The sequence below is a fragment of the Syngnathus leptorhynchus genome, chromosome 21, assembly GCF_054491065.1.
Source record: "Syngnathus leptorhynchus isolate UIUO chromosome 21, UIUO_Slep, whole genome shotgun sequence".
NCBI lineage: Eukaryota > Metazoa > Chordata > Actinopteri > Syngnathiformes > Syngnathidae > Syngnathus > Syngnathus leptorhynchus.
The window spans coordinates 3065388-3080345 of NC_141215.1; the positions used below are offsets into that span (position 1 = coordinate 3065388).

Sequence of the window (14958 nt, forward strand, 5' to 3'; positions counted from 1 at the left end):
GCAACAATTCCAATTTCTATAACTCTGCAAGCCTCATTCAGATGAACACAAAATCCCTAGGAAATTACAATTGTCTATCACTATTTTTAGAACAGGCTCACAAGCACTGTTTAATACACCGCATCCATATTGTCCAGTCTGACTAATTTCGTCTCACTTTCACCCCAAACACATTTCTTCATTCATTATGCATGCGGGCGTCATTATCGCGCAACAGTGCTTATGTGTCTCGTCAGGATATAATGCCTGAATTGCTCTCGTGCGCCCACGCTCGTGCAATCATGCACAAACTGAAAAAGGCAACATCTCCCTCCTTGTTGTCAAAACGAGGCAACCGGACCGCGTTTGCATCCAAACAAATAATTGCGGTCTTGAAAGAAACCAAATGGCAAATAGATTTTTTTTTTTTTTCCCAGACTCGTTTAGCCTTATGTTGAAACTTGAAACGGGGGGGGGGGGGGGGCCGGGCTGAGAGCGACGGACGCCCCGAACATGAAAGTCAGCCGTAATGGACATAATAGGCGCAGGATGGAGGAGAGCGGGCCAGTAAATTAATGGGCCCTCCTTGACACCGAGTCCATTTGTTAGTTTTGAAACGTTGTGACAGTTAATTACTGGGGCTAGGCTGCAGTGGACCGCTCCACTTAGGCGGACTCGGGATAGGAAAAAAAAAAAAAAAAAAAAAACATTTGCTGGTGTGTCGGCAGACAGAGGAGACAGCTTCCGACGCTGCGGTTTAAGTGTGGAGGCGGCCGGGGAATCATCGGAGTGGAGGTCGCTCGCTGGCTCACGCGCCTTTTCATGCCTGGAGGCAGTTCGGCACAAACCTGTCTCTCTGCGCTATTTGCAACTACTAATTATCTTTTTTTGGAGCCCCTTTCTTTGTCGCAGACGAATTTAGCGGATATCGACGGCAGGAATTTCAAAACCAAAGCCAAATCGTAATTATGTTCTTCTGTTCAGGCGCAGTTTTATTTCCTCATAATTAACCTCCCTATTGTATTATTTTTCTGGGGAGTTCCCCCCCCCCCCCTCATCTCAATCAATTTGTGCTGTTCTGCTAGGAGATGTTTTGTCTGGCCGGCTCCATGTGACGCAAAAGTACTTGACTTCCTTTTGATTTAGCCTTCACACATTAGCAGCCTGGACGTGTCAGCATGTGGGAATTAACATCATTCCAACGGTGCTTTTCTCACTTTTGACATATAAATAAGTCGACCGGCGGGCTGATTGATATCGCAAAGATATATTTATATTATAAATTTCTTCCTTAGTACTCGTTCCAAAGTGAGTCAAGACGAAAGTACACCTTGAATTTTATTCTGCCATATATTACTGCATCATAGTAGTTGCGAAACTCTTCTTTGCTTATGCCGCCGTAATTGTATTATACTGCCCCCGGTGGGCAAGGCAAGAAAACAATTTGAGATGACTGTCAAAAAGTGCCAAGTTTCACTTTGTGGGGAGATTTAAAGAAGGATTTTGGCTTATTATTCATCAGGCTCTTCAGATCCCACACTGTGTCGAGCATCCTCCTCTTCCGTGTTGAAGGAGAACAAAACAAGAGAGAATACCAATGGGACCAACTTGGAAACGGTTACATAAAAAAAAAGAATCAAACGACTTGTGCTAATCAATTGAATATTGCTTCAGGATGCTACTGATAAAACTATTGGCCTATAAAGAGCAACGTTTGAATATACTCATAAGTGTCATATGAGCTTTATTGGAATAATGCAACTGGGGCTCACTAGCTAAAATTGCTGCTGTTTATGTTGAGCAAATATTAAAAATGTCAATAGTTATGGCTCATTAAAAATGTGTATTTAACATTTCAAGTCTCAGGCAATGATATAATGTTGAAAAACACGTTCCAAATTTGCTTGAGTAATTTATGAGCGACTGTATCGGCAATCAATGACGCTGTTTCTGTACACATCTTTCGCCTGCCATCCATTTTCCGAATTTATAACCTCGCATGCCGGCGCTTTTATATGCACTTCAATCGCGGCTGTCAAATCCCAACTCATATCATCACATTATAGTGTTTCCCCTTTTTTTTTATTGCTCAGGGAGTTGCAGTTTTTCCTACACGCTGACATGTTTTCCTCCGGTAATGGACGGCTAGCTTAAATTCTGACGGATGATCCTGACTGTTAAAAGTAGTGCAATGGCGCTACCTCATAAAATATTGAATTGGAACTTCCGGGCACATTTTAGTCGTGTCACCCAGTATTTTACCCAACCTCCCATTGCCTCGGGTTCCCTCACCCAGAAAAGTGACACGATTGCATCATCGGCGACTAAATTGACGATTAACTGAACTATTTTGTGGCATCTGGTGTCGGTTGGAGGTATGAAGTGAGCCGGGTTGAGGTAATGAGTCAGGCGGCCCTGAGCCCCCAGTGGCGGGAAGCCATAAAGTGGGAGATTGATAGTTTTTTAATATGTCCACGGCAACCTCTTGTTAAGGTCCAATATAATTCCCGCCTCAGCCTGCGGGACAACGGCACCTTCTCAAACCCAAAAAGACCGAAACTCAAAACCCAGTCTTTGACTGGAGCCAGTTGTAAGCAGTTTAGCTTTCTAATGGCACACCCAAATGTCACTGGCGACGTGGTAATGGTGTTTTTTTAACCTCTTTGCCAGTGACATTTGCAAATATTTGCAAAGGCGAGGGCTTTTCGCTGCGGGGGGTGGTGCCGAGAACCCTGCGAGCATCCCCGCGTCATTGTTTGCGATTTGAATTGCTAGCGATTTCAATTGCTAGCTTGATAGCCAGGGACCAGATTAGACTCGGGGTTTCAAAGGAAAGTCGGTGGCCGCCATTGACTAAGCGTCCATTTGGGTTGGCTTGAGTTTTGCGGTCACAATGATAAAAAAAATAAAATAATACATTTTATTTGATGCACAACTTTTCACACTAATCAGAGGTTTGTTGTCTCTTTATACAATTTAATAGACGGTCACAGCTCAAGGAAATGAAATCAGTTCAAAGTCGTTCTCATTTCTTTTAATGTATTATTGATTTTGGAGAACCTTGTGTCATTTTAACCCTGATGATGTTTTGTACTAATCCAAGGTTGTGAAGCGATATAATTGGGAGAAGAGACTAGAAAAGTTTATTCGCGCTTAAAATGCGGAAGGCAATTTTTTTTGTCCTTCAACCTACGAGCAATGTTTCCCTTAAGACTAGTTACGAAATTCCAGAACAACTTTGCGTACCTTTTCCAAGGTCCAAAGCAAAACGTAAAAAGTCATTGACCTCTGAAGATACCAAAAAAAAAAAATCCCTAAAAATTAAATACATAATAATATTGCCTATCCTGAATTTGAAAATATTTTAAAACTCCGCCTCCCTCACTTGTTTTGGATGTTTGAAATGGATTTCCTCTTTTTTATTTTTTATGTGACTATAACAGCTCCATTTCTGTCCCCTTCCTTTCAGGCAGTTTCCATCACATATGTTTGGGCTGATTGTTCTCCACGTGCCAGCGCTTTCGACACGAAGATCCAATTACTGACCGGATGGAGAATCCGCACTCCAGAACAAATCCAAGCTCGGCTGCAGTTACACCGTAAGACTTTACGAGCGCGTTCATTCCACTAGTTAAAATGATTCATCTGCTTCATCTCCATTAAGCAGGTTTTAATGCTTGATTTTAATGAGTCGTTGATTTAAATGCGACTCCGGCTGCTCTGTTCCGTCTTGACAATGGAAGGAAAGTCCATAACATTCTATTTAATTACAATACGATACCAAAAAATATGTTAATTGTTACTGAAGAGTGCTATTTTTGTTTTTAAAAACTCACTGGAACAAATTAATAGCGTTTCCATTCATTTCAATGACGACGGATGATTTGAGATCAAGTTTGAAGTGTCTAATTAAATTTGCCACTACTCTAGTCAAGTTCTACATTTATACGCCATCAGATAGTCGTTGCTGGGGAGGAAACAACGATACACTTAATTATGATTCAGTGTTTCTTCAATATGCTATCATGGCAACATTCACGCTTATCTTGCTCATGCAACGTGCAGATAAGGTGAACTGTTCTGGCGGGAACAGTAAACTCGTGTTCTTCTTTTTTTTTAGGGGGGGGGGGGGCTGCCTGCAAGCTATTGTGGCTGTGCCTCAAAAGAATTTTTTTAACAACACTTGCTGACCTGTCAAAGTGTTTGTAAATAGACATCCTGGGGAAAAAAAGCAATTTTCTTGCTCTTTACGGATGAGCATTTCGCATTTAAATAAGTCTCCTCGGTCTCCAGCAAGTGTTTTTATCATCTGGGCCGAGCGTCTGTCACGCTTCACCAATATGCTCGTTGTCTCGATCATTACTAAATGTCGTTTTTGTGAGCATGCACCTCGCCTAGGTTGCTTTGATGAAGTCCATCCTCTTCGGAAGTCTGCTGTTTTCCTAGAAACGACGTCACGTTATGCACGACCACCAAATAAGATTAAGCTGAGGCGCCTTCCTCGTCCTCCTCCCTCTATTAAAAGTGCACCGTTTCCATAGAGACGTGCTCTGGTTTTCTCAGCTAACTAGCCTAACTACACCTTGCAGAAAACAATATTAGATCCAATTCTATTGCACCAAAAATGGTCAATCCAACTGAATAGTGATAGTTTCCTGTCATTTTTTTGTTGTTGCATTAATTTGGCTTGAATTTATGCTCAAATTATTAAAAAAATTAAATAAAGATAAATTTATAATGAAATAATTAATAAAATAAACTGTTTGACAAAAAAGTTTTACATTTTTTCTTGATAGTATCCTGGAATTTTTTTGTTTTGTTGCATTAATTTGCCTTGAATTTATACTAAAATTATTAAAAATAAATGATAAATGAATAATAAAAAGAATTCATAAAATAATTATTAAGATGAACAGTTTCTATGTATATCAAAAAAAGTTTGACGTTTCTTTTCCTCGCAATCGGTTTATTAAAATATTCTTCATCCATCTCGTTGACAAAGTTGGTGAATAATGAAAATATGAGTCAAAGTACCAGCATATTAAACATACTTTAGAATGAATAATAATTGAATTCTTAATAATAACATGAACAGAAATCTTTAGTTGATTTATGATCTGTCCAAAGGGCCGCTGTGGCACACAATTAAAAAAATAATCAAATAATAAACAGCTCCTCATTTAGGATCAGATAGTTTGCTCGTAGCACATCGTGATCGTCCAGGGTGCAATGTGTTGTATTAATGTACAGTGTTTAGTTGTCTTTGTTATCAAGTTGTATTTAAAGGTCACCTTGTGTGGTGGCGGTTGTTGGGTGGGGCCACAGAAGATGAATAAATGTGAAGCGAGCCTTAAAAAACAACCATGTAAAGTAAGGCCTTTTGAAATAGAAGAATATTTTTAAATAATAAAATCATGACCATTTATAGTAAGCGACCTAGTAAGGCTTTTTTAAAATGGATTTATTAGTACAAAAAATGACCAGGCTTTTTTTTTTTTTTTTCTTAAATGATCATATCAAGTAAGGCTTTAAAATAAAAAACAAAGTAACGCTTTTGTTGAGTTAAAAAAAGAAAGAAAAATCGATCATGTATAGTTAATTGCTTTAAAATGTAACCATGTACAGTACGGCTTTTTAAGACATTGACATACTATAGAAGGCGTTTTGAAAACATCTTGCCTTATTTTTCTTGACCTCTCCTCAATTTTCTTCTTTTATTTTTCCTCAGAATCCTGAATGCCTCTGAATGCCTGTTTTGACCTGTCGACGTGTGTCATGATTTCATAGAACAGCGTTTGAAATGAAGGTACGTACGTGTCTTTTATACAGAAACTAAAAATAGGTCGTGGGAACTTGCGGTCAGGTTAAATTCTGGCTGGTGGCTGGCTGCAGCTAATAAGATGATTGATGACTAAGGTCGAGTCATCCTGACATGACCCCCCCCCCCTCATTGTTGTTGTCCTTCCCATCTTACGACACACAAAGAACTTGAAGAAAAATGACATTTAGCAAAGAAAAAAAATCAAGAAACACTTTGAGACCGTTGTTTCTTTTGCACGCCGCGTGACGGCCACGACCTGAGCAGTCGAGAGGACAGAAACGGCGAGAGCGGCGGCGCCGCGGGGAGGCGGGATGCGAGATGAGCAGCGGGGCCTGTCAAACTATTAACATCACGGCGTGACACCCGAGGCGACACGGAATGTAATGTTAATGCTTTTCAAAGAATCGCTATACATAGTAAGGCGTGTTGTGTTATGATTTGTTTCTTAGAAGTTACTGTATAATGGCGTTTGGAAAAAAAAAATATTTTCACTATTATATTATGATTTATATAGTGAACACAATTAAAAAAAAAAAATGGAATAGGAAGTTTCAAAGCAATTAGCATTCATATCCAGAGCTTGGTAACCTTTCTCAGTCTTCCCATAGCTTCATGGCTAATGACATTTCTGACACGGTCCCATTTACATCGGAAATTGCATCCGTGGGGTCAAAGAGCTCGGGTTGAAGCGGAGGTCAATTATTACAAAAGCAAACCAAAATATTACCCATAGTGTGCTAAAAATATATACACAACTGTGGTTACACATCTTTAGCTAGTTTTATTAGCCAATAAATCAGAGAGCATATCGGTGACAGAATACGCCATTTGGCTCGGAACTTTCCGACGTCCATTTGAGTAGACAATAGCAAAATGCGGCCAAACAAAACAAGCTGCCTGGCCGCAGATACACTAATCACATCCACACATACAATTTCGGGGATATTATGTCGTTTTATCTCCGATTCATTTTAATTAAGTGGGACACTGCTTTCATTTACTCTTTGTAATGTTTTGTTTGTGTTTTTCCTCCCCATTAGTTTGGCCTAATCTCAGGCTTGCGCAGGCCAACATTAAATTTGCCTTCAACTCATGACAAAAGCTAGAATACATTATTGCAATTTTTTTTACTAGGACCAAGTCGGCGATTTGTTCCCGGGGCAACTCGGTTCTTGTGCTTGTTGAATTTGCGGAGCTTTGGGACGAATAGCGGAAAGGTGGAAGCAGAGCAATCCAGGTATTTGCAAAAACATTCCTTTATTATAAATAAATCTCCTTTTGGTATCAAAAGCGGCATGCGTCACCCCGTGTTGTGTTACAGGTTCACAACCCGGTTAGCCAAGACAGTGGGAGGGAACACTCATCTCAGTATGCAAGGACGATTCATCGACAACGGTGAGACAAGAATGGAAAAACTTCTCACGACCACAAAAATACTAACAATTAGAGAAGAACAACAAACATGTTTAGTCTCATAGATTTCTCTTTTTAAATAACTATTTCTGGCCCTTATGCATACAATGTTTCTGTATTTTTTTTTTTTGTAGTCCAGTCCAGGCTTATGTCACATTGTCCTTTATTTTTTATTTTTTTTTTTTAAACATAAACTTTTAAACTTACGGTTGGACCAGCAAATGGCAAGAACATTCTCCCCCCCCTCCCCATTTAAGTGAAATGTTACAAAATGTCTCATGCTTGGATTCCGTCCATTGGTCCGCTAAGATCTTCGTCTTGTCTGGTTTCAGGTGGCGTGATTGCTGTAGCTGACATACGTCGTCTTCGTGGATAAAACTGTGAGACAAAACCAAAGTAACTTTTTAAACCCCGGCGTCTCATTTGAACAACTGGAAAAATAGTTTGCCACCTTTTAGGGAATCCTGACGAAATAGCAACTTTTGCTATACGGGATTTAGCAGCAGTAAGAAGAAGCCTTACTGTTGGTCTCCATGCTCTCACACAGCTCAGTCTTCACTTCTCCATTGGGCCGATCTCCCTTCTGCGACAGCTTCCCCGACATGGCGGCGGCGGTCACGATGGCCTGCGTCGTTGCGATTCGGCAATAAATTTAGGTAAGGCTCTGAAAAAGCGCCGGGCGCAGATTTTCTTTTACCTTGAAACTGCGCTTCCGTTTGGGCACGTTTTGCTCGGGGTGGAAGAGGATGATGTAGACTTTGGGCATGTAGAGCATCCCCAGGGAGACGGAGGCCGACAGACTGAGCGAGACGGTCAGGGTGGTGGTTTGGATGTACATCTGCAAAGAAAAAGCCACAATGGCCGCTTAACTCAGTTATCCTAATTGCCTTCTAAGCTTGTAGTGAGGACTGTGGAGTCAAGGCAGGACCTCCAAGCCTGCTTTGACTGCACAGATTGGGGAGTTTTTGAAGCTGACACTTCGGACCTGCATGAACTCACTGTCACATCATACATCTGTTTTTGTGACAATCTGTGTGTGCAGACTAAGACCTGCACGTACAACAACGACAAACTTCAGGAGGCTGTGCAAAGCCAAGGAGGAGTCCTACAGGAGCGGCGACCTGTTCAAGCAGACCAGAAACACACCGAACGGAGAGGTTAGGAAAGCCCTGGAGAGACACACCTCTCTGCCAATCCTGATCCCTCAACAGTGTGGAAAGGTCTGCAGAGCATCAAGAAACAAACCTCTCGCCCTGTGGAGAGCCCAACTACTGCAGGTTTGATCGGTCCTCCCACACAACAGGACCTCCTGCAGCACAATCAACATACTCCCCTCCCCTCACAGCCGCTCTGTCCACACCTCCGTCACCTAATCTCTCTCTTGCAGAGGCCGTGTCCGCACTCCAGATGCGTGAGGAGGAAGTGCGCCAGGTGTTCCAGAGACAAAAGATCAGGAAGGCAGCGGGCAGCTGGCGCCCACCTTTGCACAGCTCTTCAACTACTCCCTGGAGCTGTGTGAGGAGTCCTCGTGTTTCAAAAGCTCCACCATCGTTCCAGTGGCCAAGAAGCCCACCATCACAGGAGTGAATGACTACAGACCTGTCGCTCTGACATCTGTGGTCATGAACTCTTTCAAGAGGTTAGTGCTGAACCACCTAAAGCATGTCAAGGGCCCCCTGCTTGACCCCCTCCAATTTGCCTACCGGGCAAACAGGTTGGTGGATCATGCGGTCAACATGGGACCGCACTACATCCTGCACCACCTGGACACCCCAGGTACGTACGCCAGGAACATGTTTGTGGATTTCAGCTCGGCGTTCAACACCATCGCTCCTGACATCCTCCAACAAAAGGCCATCCAGCTCCCTGACCAACAGGAGACAGGGTGTGAGGCTGGGGAGCATCACATCTGGTACCAGGACCACCAGTACAGTGCCCCTCGGGGGACCGTACTGGTGGTCCTGGTACCAGATGTGGTGCTCCCCAGCCTCACACGCTGTCGCCTGTTGGTCAGGAAGCTGGTGATCCACTGAGGGAGCACCGGTGCCCCTCAGGTGGTGTCCTGGTACCCTCAGAGGGGGTACCAGGACGTCCCCCTCATGGGGTGCGTCCCCCTCATGGGGTGCGTCCCCCTCATGGGGTGCGTCCCCCTCATGGGGTGCGTCCCCCTCATGGGGTGCGTCCCCCTCATGGGGTGCGTCCCCCTCATGGGGTGCGTCCCCCTCATGGGGTGCGTCCCCCTCATGGGGTGCGTCCCCCTGAGGGGGCGTGCGTCCCCCTGAGGGGGGGTGCGTCCCCCTCATGGGGCGTGCGTCCCCCTCATGGGGTGCGTCCCCCTGATGGGGTGCGTCCCCCTGAGGGGGCGTGCGTCCCCCTGAGGGGGTGTGTCCTGGTACCCTCAGTACCAGGACTACCCCTCAGGGGGACGCTTCCTGACCAGCAGGAGACAGCGTGTGAGGCTGGAAAGCATCACATCTGGTACCAGGACCACCCCTCCTGAGGGGCACTGTACTGGTGGTCCTGGTACCAGATGTGATGCTCCCCAGCCTCACACCCTGTCTCCTGTTGGTCAGGGAGCTGGATGGCCTTTTGTTGGAGGATGTCAGGAGCGATGGTGTTGAACGCCGAGCTGAAATCCACAAACATGTTCCTGGCGTACGTACCTGGGGTGTCCAGGTGGTGCAGGATGTGGTGCAGTCCCATGTTGACCGCATGATCCACTGACCTGTTTGCCCGGTAGGCAAATTGGAGGGGGTCAAGCAGGGGGCCCTTGACATGCTTTAGGTGGTTCAGCACTAACCTCTTGAAAGAGTTCATGACCACAGATGTCAGAGCGACAGGTCTGTAGTCATTCACTCCTGTGATGGTGGAGCTTTTGAAGCACGAGGACTCCTCACACAGCTCCAGGGAGCAGTTGGAGAGCCATGCAAAGGTGGGCGCCCGGTGCCTTCCTGATCTTTTGTCTCTGGAACACTTGGCACACTTCCTCCTCACGGATCTGGAGTGCGGGCACGGTCTGTGCAAGAGAGAGATTAGGTGAACACAACGCACCCCTGAGGGGCACCAGGACCACCAGTACCGGTACCCCCCCCTCAGGTGCATCCTGAAGTATGCAGACGACACAACTCTCATCGGACTGATCCGGGACAGTGATGAGACTGCGTACAGACAGGAGGTGGAGCGGCTGGTCCACTGGTGCAGCCAAAATCACCTGTAGCTGAACCTGCTCAAGACCATGGAGATGACAGTAGATTTCAGGTAAGCGCCTTCACCACTTTTACCCCTCACTATCCGCAGTAATACTATACTCTCCTCAGACACCTTCAAGTTCCTGGGTACCACAATCTCACGGGACCTGACATGGACCGGCCAGAATGTCTTCTGGCCGGTCCATGTCATGTCCCAGCAGAGGTTGTACTTCCTGAGACTGCTCAAGAAGTTCAACCTGCCGCGGGAGCTGCTGAAGACCTTCTACACTGCCATCATCCAGTCTGTCCTCTGCACCTCCAAACAAGACAAGCACAGACTGCAAAAAAAAGTCATTGGAATCAACCTCCCATCTATCCAGGACCAGGAAACGTGCAAGCAACATCTCTACAGACCCTTCTCACCCAGGTTACAGTCTGTTCTTCTCTGCATCCATTGCAGCCTGGTCATCCTGGAGGAGGGACGCTCCCATCTGTGGTCTCTTCTCAAGTTTTCCCTTGCCTTCATGGGAGTTTAAGATCAGGGGATGGCTGAGAATATTGTCATTTTCACATGTCCTGAGTGTTGAACAGAGACTGTGATGTAACCAAGTCAAATTCCTTGTTTGGCACATGGCGAATAAATTCTTCTTGAATGTTGAATCCTAAAATGTAAATAAATGATCAACAGGAAAGATAACTGTTTTTTGAATGTCCCCCTGAGCTTGCAGATATGATTGTATCTTAAAATGTTGGGCATTACTCAGATTTCCAAGAACATTTTTTTTTAACGACGTATCACATGTTACCACAAGGGGGCGCAAACTTTTCAATGCAACAGCTGCTTTGTTTAGAGTTTACAGAGGAATTTGCGCCACCTTGTGGTCACTTGGCCATGTTATACACTGTTAAAAAAAAGTTCCTGGAGATTTGATGACTGGCCAATGTTTTAAGGGACAATCATATCTGCAAGAACTTAAATCAAACAGGCGCAAGTACAAAAAACAGCAATAGTAAGAGGTTAACTGTTCACGACAAATACTCATTCATAAGCACATATAAAAGTATGCAACGGGCGCAAACACATTGCTCACTGTTTCTATTTTACTTGGGCTAAACAAGCAAACACTTAAGGTTTATTGGCTTCCCATTTTCAGGCGACAGCAAGTGGCTCCACAAGGCAAAATGGCCGCCTCCTGAGATGAATTTTTAAAAAAAACGGTGAGTCATAACCGGCAAACTCCCAATTGCTCAAAACATCGTGTTTAGACGAGCGGAGAGGCATAAATTCTCAGCAAGCCCTCAATTCGATTCATATTGCCGCCACCGACTTGATTACACGGGAGCGTTTTAATTGCCATCTCGAGAGGAGTCGCCGTCTTTTGTGTCAATGATAAAAAAGTGCTCGGGATGATTTAACCTTGTTATTTTTTAATTAGCGCTCCGAGTGAAGCCTCCAAGCAGACTTTATTACAATGCTCCGCACAATCATGACAGAACATGATAGTTTTGCTGCTCGTTCAGAGGCCCTTAAACGGTAAACGCGTGTCCTAAAAAAAAAAAAGCTTTGTGATGTTTTGTCCTTGTGCTGTATTGGATTTCAGACAATCTAATGTGCCCGGGACTATGAACGGGATAAGAGCTATGTATAAAAAAAGTCAAAAAGTCGTCTCGCTTAATCCTTACTCTCGCTTTACAGCAATTACGTTACCGTGGCGACATATCTGCGCTGCATTCCGAAGCGTATTAAAGTCAGGCGCGTGATTCGGATAAAATCTAAGTCGTCGAGATGACGTCAGATGATGTCAGGATACAAAAACGGCCGCATCATCTGTAAAAGTGGCGCCTTGAGATAAGCGGGAGCACGCTTTCGTTTGCATAATTTAAAAAAGAAAATACTTTGGCAGATAGTGAACAAGACTTTAAGCTGTTTTTTTGCCACTCCCTGTTGAACTTTGTTGTCAAACTAAAGTAGTGAGAATTATTTTACTAAGTCACTTAGCTTAATGCTAACATGCAATAGGAATATTAATCACGCTCGCTACACTGGTAGCAAAAGCTTTGAGCAGCACCGATATAACAAATGGCAGCAACACATGTAGACAGACAATATAACAATGCTATCAAGGTTCTATTCTTTATCCTCTGCAAAGAACAATATGATTACAACTAAGCATTTGAGACATTTGGCCATTTTATACATACTATACTGCCCCCTGGTGGCCAGGGCTGAAAAGCACTACCGGTTCTATTGAAATGAAGCATGAAAAAATGTGGCTATCAAACGCACGCCAGCTTGCTTGAATATGCGAGAGCCTTTTAAAACTGTCATCCTCCCCCCCCCCCCCCCCCCCCCCCCCCTTGTGAATTACCTTCTGTCGGAGGCTGCTAAAATTCACTGGCTGAGCAAATACCGAGAGGGGAAGACAAAACCGTGATGCAACAGCTGCCTGCACGTGAGCCAAAGTCAACCGAGACACGCCGGGTAACACCTGAAATAAGTCTGAGGAGAAAACTCCCACGATTCGCTTGCGTCAACCTTTCTTTTGCTCCCTTTTCACTCTTTGCATCATTTAGCATAGCGCTAATCCGTTTAGGTGTCCTTGGCAGGTGCCTGTCCCCGCCAAGCCGCAACAGTATAGGACGCCTCCGGGCCCTGCGGGGGGGAACTGTACGGCCATTTTCAGTCGCGGAGCGGGACTGAGCCGCTTTGTGGATTTAATTGACAGCGAGTATCCGTCTCCCACCGCCCGCAATGGGACCACTCATCATTTTAATGGGAGGCTCGGGAGATTTGACTTGGAATTCATTTTGTCGAACGAGGCGAGTCATGATGGGAGCCATTTTGATTTGATTTATCTTCTAGAAGCTGCCATTTGAATTCCGTGTTGTCTATTTGTCCACTTCGTTAACCTTTAGCGTCATTAATAGCGAGCGCTTTACTGAGCTCATTGCTTTTTAGGGTAAAGCACAGCAGGCTGATTGGAAAAGCTGTTTCGAAAAGGTCAGACAATTATGAAGAAATGGAAGAGACCACTTCATTCTTTTCCTTTCCTGTTTGGTTGAAACTTCTGCTACTGTATGTTAGCATGTAAGCTAACAGTTGCCTCCGTATGTTAGCATCTAAGCTAACAGCGTGGGCTTACAAGAACGGATGTTGGTTAAAATTGTTTAGCAATAACCAAAACGATCAAGACAACTTTCATGCCTATGTATTTCTATTTTTTTATATCGTTTGAGGGTGACGCTAAAGTTTCATCCCTCCTTTTGTTTCGGACTCTGATGATTACATCGACAAACTAAATGACTCCCATTTGACATTTCTTCCCTTCAATATGACAAAACAAAACAAACTGCTTTTACGCACAGGCCTAATAACTACGTTATGTCAGGGCATCGCTTAATTGGACCCCGGCGTGGCTGCCGTTGTCCATGACGGCTTCATTATCTTCTACAAAAGACTACTTAGAGATTTCCATCTTGATGCGTACTGCTTTGTGTGGATGTAAAGGCTTCTTTATATATATTTAAAAAAAATGACATCTTTGTGCTATTACTGGACACAAGATGTGAGGAGGCCCAGCCCCCCCCAACCCCCCCCGCTTTGCACGCCACTGCTTAAACGACTGCTCCAAATAAATAATTCAATGACACATTTTCTTTCCTGCCTCTTGTACACTTAGTTTAGTTTCCCCCGAGTTGATTTCACCACCCCGTCTGCTTCTCCTTTAGCACTTCACACGACTTTTGGGATTGATTACTTTGGCGAGCCCTGCTTAAGGGATGGGATTGGTCACTCGCTCTCCGCAAGGACCGCAGCCGCCGCCATAAATCTATCTGATGGATTTGTGTGGAGCCTCAGAGAGATTGGACGCCATCCGTTTACTGTTCTCTGCTCAAAAAAAAGGGGAAGATCCTGATTACGTGCGTGTCCGTACTAATCGCGCTGCCTATAGCTGGGCAAAAAAAAAAAAAATGAGTGAAATGTGCGCTTGACTCACGCTCCACACTTCACCTCTTCTTCCCTGTGTAATTTGTCGAGTCCCTTCAACCTGGCCTCATTCCTCCCATCCCACCTTGCTATTACATCACTACGGCTCTTCTCATCCCTCCCAGCGGCATTCGTCCGGACCTACTCGGAACGCGGCTACCAGAGAGATGGAAAAACAAAGCGAGATGGCAAGTATTGTTTGGAAATGGGTCAAAAGCGAAAGATTTAGAAACTTTCTTATTCCTTCCAATTCTTTTTTGTGGATTCCTCATCACGCTTGTGCTTGCCTTCCTCGTTTCCAGACATTACTTCCAGCAGTCGGGGAAATAACATGCAAATGACTTGGCATTAATCACCAGCCAGCCTTCTATGCACAAAAGCTACGCGCACCAAATTCTTAATCATTCTTCAAGCGTAAATTATCCAAAATTAAAGTGGAAACAAGTACTTGGGCATGGATCAAGATTCAAGTAGAACTAAGGCGACATAATTAAAAAAAAAAAAAGATAAATTAAATCATGGTCACAGTTGCGCAATAAAGCGCAGGAAACTTTTTGCAGAGGATAAAG

At 44.3% G+C, this 14958-nt stretch overlaps 1 protein-coding gene and 1 long non-coding RNA gene across 10 annotated transcripts in view; one reads left to right on the forward strand and one right to left on the reverse strand.

Annotated features, from left to right (window-relative positions):
- LOC147040117 (uncharacterized) overlaps nucleotides 1-8621 on the forward strand; it is an 81063-nt gene extending 72442 nt beyond the window's left edge. For 3 of the 6 annotated variants that reach the window (XR_015063057.1, XR_015063058.1, XR_015063053.1), the window contains 7 exons: nucleotides 3449-3578; nucleotides 5708-5785; nucleotides 6935-7037; nucleotides 7122-7195; nucleotides 7546-7609; nucleotides 7761-7869; nucleotides 8256-8621. This is a non-coding gene — a long non-coding RNA (uncharacterized LOC147040117). The remainder of the gene's footprint in view (nucleotides 1-3448; nucleotides 3579-5707; nucleotides 5786-6934; nucleotides 7038-7121; nucleotides 7196-7545; nucleotides 7610-7760; nucleotides 7870-8255) is intronic. The other 3 variants (XR_015063054.1, XR_015063055.1, XR_015063056.1) reach the window with 3 other exon arrangements.
- The window catches only part of grm8a (glutamate receptor, metabotropic 8a), an 83242-nt gene continuing 75188 nt past the window's right edge, over nucleotides 6905-14958 (reverse strand). The window contains exons 11-13 of one of the 4 annotated variants that reach the window (XM_085901617.1): nucleotides 7911-8051; nucleotides 7665-7838; nucleotides 6905-7591 (exon numbers count right to left, since the gene is read on the reverse strand). In XM_085901617.1, coding sequence (XP_085757743.1) covers nucleotides 7710-7838; nucleotides 7911-8051 — 270 coding nt within the window. In that variant the 3' untranslated portion in view covers nucleotides 6905-7591; nucleotides 7665-7709. Of the gene's footprint in view, nucleotides 7592-7664; nucleotides 7839-7910; nucleotides 8052-8459; nucleotides 8523-10264; nucleotides 11064-14958 lie in introns of those variants that run through there. The other 3 variants (XM_085901616.1, XR_015063051.1, XM_085901619.1) reach the window with 3 other exon arrangements.